This window comes from Palaemon carinicauda, chromosome 19, assembly GCF_036898095.1.
Source record: "Palaemon carinicauda isolate YSFRI2023 chromosome 19, ASM3689809v2, whole genome shotgun sequence".
In the NCBI taxonomy this organism is placed as follows: Eukaryota; Metazoa; Arthropoda; class Malacostraca; order Decapoda; family Palaemonidae; genus Palaemon; species Palaemon carinicauda.
In genome coordinates this window covers 23,500,254-23,507,593 of record NC_090743.1, presented here as the reverse complement: position 1 = coordinate 23,507,593, position 7,340 = coordinate 23,500,254, and the positions used below count along the sequence as shown (strand labels likewise).

Genomic DNA, 7,340 nt, shown 5'->3' with positions numbered 1-7,340 from the left:
TGTTCCTGGCATTCCATACAACTTTTTTCTCTAGTATATTTAGCAGTATTTATACCTTAGAAATGGTGCTTTAAGGAGCATTTCACTGAGCGACACAGGTTTAGCCCAGAAATAGATTTTTCCTTCGTCAAAATCCCTTTTATATATACCAATTCTTCTGGCTTTAAAAATCGGTAAATTTTTAAAATCCGGTTAAAACTGTATAATATTGTTTAAAATATGATTTTCTACATTTTTGTGTGTTTCGAACGATTCTTATCTCCATTTCAATCATGTCAGTAGTTTTCAACAATAATGGGGGATCACAAAGGGAAGTAGCCTATATTTCTTCTGAGGAACCACGAAAACAAATGAAATACGGAAAATCAATGAACATCCTAACCTAACCCTCCCTGAACATTCATCCTTAGTCCTATAGGCCTTAGTTTGTCCAACCAGGACTCCACCTTAGGCAGACATGGGACGCTTTCACAAATTCTCATCGAACATCTTAGATAAACTTGGGTTAAGCTTATTGCCCTAGCACTAATCAAACACAGAAGTTCCAGTATATTTTACCAAATTACTGAAGTCTGAAAAGGATATAACTTATGTCGAATAGACTGCACTTTGGCTTGCCCCTGAAGCTGCTTGGTAGTCTCACCCTTCCCAGAGATCAGTCTTGAACCGATCAATATATTAATAGATATTTCGATGGCTAAATTTTCTAGAGGTCTAAATATTATTCTAGTGTTGAGCATGTCAACAAGTGTTTGTAATAAAAACAAATTTCTGAGTCAATCGGAAGTATAAAATGAGAACTACTGTTTGGTTGTTGAACTTACTGGAAAGTTTCTAATATTTTTCTTTATCCCCTGAGCTCTGTTTATTGTAGGTGTAGCCTAGATCTGAAAATACAATCTTTTTTTCTAAGGTCAGTTTAATCTTTAAAAGCCTTTAACCCCCAATCCAGAGGTTTTGTCATCTACTGTCCTTTGTAAACAAAAAGCCACCGTATACAGACTTCCTATAAGTACGTACCAGATAATTTACCTTTTAATGCTATTTCTCAATTACAATTCTTACCATTTCAGATAGCCGAAGAATTCTGGGACAACCATGACCCACAAAAGGCCCAAAGGATACCTCTGGGCACCGTTAAGGAAAAGATCCTGTTCTCAGATGAAGCCGATGGGATGTCCAATGCCCTCGTTATTCAGCTCCTGCAGAAGGCAGACACAAACCACGACGGACACATTGAATACGACGAGTTTTTACATCTCGTTAGTTGAGTCTTTTTTTTTAAGTAATCTTTAATTATTCAATATGTAAAGTTATATTAGCAAACTTATGTAGTAAGTCTATTGCTGTAATTATGTAGTAGCCCTACTGCTGTAATTCTCGTCTTTACTTCCATTAGAACTTCCCCAGATTACAGTTTGTTAGTAAAAATATTATTCACCACAGCAATTAAATTGTTTATGATATAAACCAATATGAAATCAGTTTTATTGTATTTCAATAATACTGAACTCCCTCACAAATGTCTCTTGTCCTCACAGAAAGATTCAGTCGAAGAATACTCGTTGGCTCGACATACATTCAACAAGGCAGCCTTGAGTGTCGTCCCTCGAAGTGAAAGGACGCTGAAGAAGAGAGCGTATCTGCAGGAGTATACATGCTGTCCACCGCCCTTATTCATGATCAGTGCCATGATTATTGAGGTAAGCATTAGGGCAGGTATAAATTCGCCTTTTAAGAGATGTTAGGCAGTGGAACGTCAAAAGTTCAAACTTTCAGCGAATATTTTCAAGTTGTTTTGGCTGACAGAAGTTCCTATAGTTTATATTTGAGAAACCTATTTTAATGTTGTTGCAGTTCTTAAATTATTATTATTATTATTATTATTATTATTATTATTATTATTATTATTATTTACTTACTTACTAAGCTACAACCATAGTTGGAAAAGCAGGATGCTATAAGCCCATGGGCCTCAACAGGAAAAAATAGCCCAGTGAGGAAAGGAAACAAGGACAAAATAAAGTATTTTAAGAAGTGTAACATTAAAATAAATTTTTGCTATATGAACTATAACAATCTTAACAAAACAAAGTGATGAGAAATTAGATAGACCAGTGTGCTCGAGTGTACCCTCAAGCAAGAGAACTCTAACTCAATACAGTGGAAGACCACGGTAAAGAGGTTATGGCACTACCCAAGACTAGAGAACAATGGTTTGATTTGGAGTGTCCTTCACCTAGAAGAGCTGCTTACTATAGCCAAAGTCTCTTTTACCCTTACCAAGAGGAAAGTAACCACTGAACAATTACAATGTAGTAGTTAACCCCTTTGGTAAAAAAGAATTGTTTGGTAAACTCATTGTTGTCAGGTGTATGAGGACAGAGGAGAATGTGTAAAGAATAGGCCAGACTATTCGGTGTATGTGCTGGCAAAGGGAAAGTGAACCTAACCAGAGAGAATGATCCAATTTAGTACTGTCTGGCCAGTCAAAGGACCCCTTAACTCTCTAGCAGTAGTACCTGAACGAGTGGCTGGTGCCCTAGCCAACCTACTAGCTAACAAACTATTATATTAATTGCTCATTGTTTTTCTTGTAGTTTATTAATTTCTTTACTTGGTTTCCTCACTGGGCTATTTTTCCCTGCTGGAGCACTTGGGTTTATAGCATCCTGCTTTTCCAACTAGGGTCGTAGCTTAATAATAATAATAATAATAATAATAATAATAATAATAATAATAATAATAATACTTGAAAAACACAGAAGCAAGAAGAGAATTCCGACTTTGTTTAACTTACTTTTCGTCATCAAACAGGTCGTGGTTTTCACTTACTATTTGGTGGATATGGGTCTGCCCATGGGCGTTTCCGGGCCAGCCCCCACCTATTCCCCTCTCATTTACAACCCCTTCAGGCGATACGAAGCTTGGCGATACATCTCTTACGCTCTCATCCATTCAGGGTAAGTCGTTCGGCTGTTACAAGCGCTTATGCAAGTATGTACGTACAGTGTCATTCTCAATGCATGTATGCATAAGGATCGAATGTTCGGGTATTCCTTTTTATTAACTGGCACATACTCATTCTATGCATTAAGATTCATTCTTTCTCTCTACCACATGCACACGTGCATACATTCAGGCATGTAAACTAATTATGTACATAACAAACACATAGTTTTCTGTATTATCTTCAGACTAGTTACATGCTGTATTTACATACTGTTTATTCAGTAATTACCATTCCTGTCAACTACAGTTTGAAACCATAAATCAAACATTAAGTCAGTCAGTATAGAATAGATATGAGGATAGTAGTGGGTAGGAGAGAAAGAGGGAGAAGGCAAAAGCGTTTTGAAAATTAAATATAACAGGAGGGCGAAATAATGGGGCAGACCCAACTATCCTCAAGGCATGCACATCTAACCCCCCATTTATATTCCAGTTACATGCATATAATCAACAACCTGATTGTCCAAACGATCCTGGGAGTGATTCTCGAAATGGTCCATGGATGGTGGAGGGTAGGATTCATTTACCTATCCGGAGTCTTCTTCGGAGCCCTAGCCCATTCCATCACATCCCCGAAGACCTACTTGGCTGGGGCGTCCGGTGGGGTCTTTGCTGTAGAATACGCACATCTCGGGAATCTGCTTCTGGTAAGGATTATACGGTTTTCATTCTGGCGTTCTTTTTTTTTCGCTTTATTTCAGCTGTTTCCTAGCCCTACTATAGTCAATTCTTTTTTAGCGAGGCAGATTTGCACCGACTTACAGGGGCGCCCTTTTAGCTCGGAAAAGTTTCCTGATCGGTGATTGGTTGGGCAAGATAATTCTAACCAATCAGATAGCAGGAAAATTTTACGAGCTAAAAGGGCACCGCTGCGAGTCAGTGCAAAGGCACCTCATTAAAAAAAATTGAGTATAGTGAAGCCGAGACGTCAAAAACGACGTCTAGATATTTAGATATGGCCACACAGTTTCAACCCTTCACAGCCATCCCCCTTTCTTAACTACACCCCGTTGGTTTGACAATTTGTGGGAGAACGTTGTTTCTGCATGTAAATCTCGGGCTGCAACCTCTCATCAGGATATGACTACTCCTCTCCTCCTTATGCGTGAAAGAAAGGAAATATATATATATATATATATATATATATATATATATATATATATATATATATATATGAATTATATATATATATAAATTATATATATATATATAAATTATATATATAAATAATATATATTTATATAAGTTATATATATATATATATATATATATATATATATATATATATATATATATATATATATATATATATATATATATATATACATGTGTGTATAAATATAGTCAGACACTTACTCCTTATTACATAAGGGAAATAGTGAAACACAGTATTATTAATAACGTAACTAGCAAGGATTTGTGAAGTCAAATTTGAGAAGAATGATTTATTCAAGGCGTTATATTTCAGAACTGGTCTGAAATGGAATACCGTTGGTTGCAACTGGTGATTATTCTTCTGTTTAGCGGCGGCGACCTCAGTTTTGCTATCTACGACACATACTTCAGTCCAAATCCTTCAAATGTGAGTAGGCTACAAGTTCTGTACACTAATTCATCTGTAGGACCATTAAGTACTAAGAAAAAATATATATTTTTTTCTAATTTCAAACTTTTAGAGTATTAGCTAAAAATACCCCTATCATAACTATGATATAAGACAAGGTCCTGAGAATTGGGTTTCTCGAATCTCAGGTAAGCCCTTTTAAAGGTTTAATTAAAGGCCACTTATGAATGGCAGAGGCCAGGGACAGTGACATTGCCCTATCAAGCAGGACAATGCCCTAGAAACTGACCATATTACTTATGATCAGCGCCCATGGATCCTCTCCACCCAAGCTAGGACCAAGGAGGGCCAGGCAACGGCTGCTGATGACTCAGTAGATAGACCTACAGGCTCCCCTAAACCCCCCATCCTTAGCTCACAATGACGGTGAGATTGCGGTGACCAAAGAAACTAACGAGTTTGAGCGGGACTCGAACCCCAGTCTGGCGTTCACCAGGCAGGGACGTTACCACATCGTCCACCACAAGTAATTTCATATTATCTATGAAATTAAGAAGCAGATTTATTTTTTCAAAGCAGAGGGGGAAAATTAAACAAACCAACGTATCCTTTGTTGACCAATTTACAATTAAGTTTTTTGTTTCTAGAATTTCAAGTTCGAGTAAATCATTAGTATAAATTTATCATGAGAAAATAGTTTTTAGACAAAAAAGAAGAAAAAAAAGCCAACAAAAATTAATTCAACTCTTATATTTTCTTTGCCTTGTCTATCCATCAATTTCCTTTTAGTAAAAATTGCCTATGAAATTAAAAGACGGTATCCTTCAATCATCTATTGATTAATTCAATCTCAACATTGACATTTTCTTTTCCTTGTCAATCCATCAATTTCCTTTTAGTAAAAATCGCCTATGAAATTAAAAGACGGTATCCTTCAATTATCTATTGATTAATTCAATCACTAATATTGTATACATTTTTTCAGTAACATTTTCTCATTTATTCATCTATCTACTTATAGAATTTTTTTTTTCATTTATATAATGTCATTATTTCTACTAAGTTACAGCTGTGCACATTCTTCACTTGAAATTTTTGGTCTATCTATTCTACCAATATACCCATTTATGTATAAACTAAATCATCACTTATAGATGATGCTGATGCACAAATTATCAATTTAATTCCCAGACGGGTCACATGGCCCACCTGGGAGGAGCTGTTGCTGGCATCCTCGTAGGAATCTACATCCTGAGGAACCTCGAGCAGAAGAGGTGGGAGAAATACTGCTGGTGGGTGGCTCTGGTGGTGTTTCTCATCCTGGTCGGAACGGGCGTCGTCTTGAATATAGCTCTGCCTGTCCCCGAATTCTTCCCTTATGATGACGATTCTCCGATTCTTTTAGCTGAAGAACGCTTCAGACTGAGGCAAGTGTGAGAAAACGCTGTCAGAAGGCCGAACGTGGGTTTGTTTTCCAGAAAATAAGGACTGAATATACAGCGATCGAGAAAAGATATGTACATGGCGAGATTCGTGAAAGTGAGAATCAGCACCAAACGGAAGGGTTTCATTATCAAATTACTGTAATGAAGTTCAAGATGATCATAATGATAAACAATGAAAGGTTTAAGAAACATGCATCAGCAGTGCAAGGTTCAAGATAACGCACCCTAACATAGAAAGGGTACAGAAGTGAGAATTAGCAGAAAGCAAGTAAGAGAAATCACCGGAAGTAGACGACTACCTTTGAACTAAAGTAATATCAGATAAAAGAACCCTCAGAAACAGAGCATTGAAAATGTTGTTCTAAAATTTATAGTAAACTATTATCTTTTATTCGTGATTTTTCATCTGAAGGAGGAATCAAGAGTTTCCGTAAGGGTCAGTTTGTTGGGTCTTTTTACCAATTTATTTCTAATACAGATTTTTTTCCATCATATCTAGAGCAAGATTATTCTATTTGAAAAATAAAGGAAAGATTTTTTATGCGATAGTCTAATGTAGACAACATAAAAGGGCGCAAATATAAAAACCAAATAAAATAATGGTGGAGGGTTGGGGGCAGAATAGGATTTTTTTTTTTTCGGTGTTTCATCCAAGAACAGATCAAAACAACTTCGGTTGGATTTAGCTTCAATGATCAGGAGACTAGCAGTGCAGCGAATGTGCTGCTGATGTCATAAACTATGGCGATAATGACAATGCATATGTTTTATTTATATATGCTGTATGTGGATAGCGAGAGAGAGAGAGAGAGAGAGAGAGAGAGAGAGAGAGAGAGAGAGAGAGAGAGAGAGAGAGAGAGAATATTATTTGCACACACACACACACACACACACACACATATATATATATATATATATATATATATATATATATATATATATATATATATATATATATATATATATATATATATATATATGAGTGTGTGTGTGTGTATATGTATATATGTATATATAAAATATATATATATATGTATATATATATATATATATGTATATATATATATATATATATATATATATATATATATATATATATATATATATATATATATATATATATCATATCTTACGCCTATTGACGCAAAGGGCCTCGGTTAGATTTCACCAGTCGTCTCTATTTTGAGCTTTCAAATCAATACTTCCCCATTCATCATCTCCTACTTCACGTTTCATAGTCCTCAGCCATGTAGGCCTGGGTCTTCCAAATAACTCTTCTAGTGCCTTGTGGAGCCCACTTGATCTCATCAACACATGGC

General features: G+C 35.9%; 1 protein-coding gene across 2 annotated transcripts in view; it reads left to right on the top strand.

Annotated features, from left to right (window-relative positions):
• LOC137658519 (rhomboid-related protein 2-like) overlaps positions 1–6,842 on the top strand; it is a 12,902-nt gene extending 6,060 nt beyond the window's left edge. For both annotated transcript variants that reach the window (XM_068393296.1, XM_068393298.1), the window contains exons 3-8: positions 1,074–1,262; positions 1,542–1,703; positions 2,818–2,963; positions 3,446–3,659; positions 4,481–4,594; positions 5,768–6,842. In XM_068393296.1, the coding sequence (XP_068249397.1) occupies positions 1,074–1,262; positions 1,542–1,703; positions 2,818–2,963; positions 3,446–3,659; positions 4,481–4,594; positions 5,768–6,013 (1,071 nt within the window). In that variant the 3' untranslated portion in view covers positions 6,014–6,842. The remainder of the gene's footprint in view (positions 1–1,073; positions 1,263–1,541; positions 1,704–2,817; positions 2,964–3,445; positions 3,660–4,480; positions 4,595–5,767) is intronic.
• Positions 6,843–7,340: the final 498 nt, after the last annotated feature.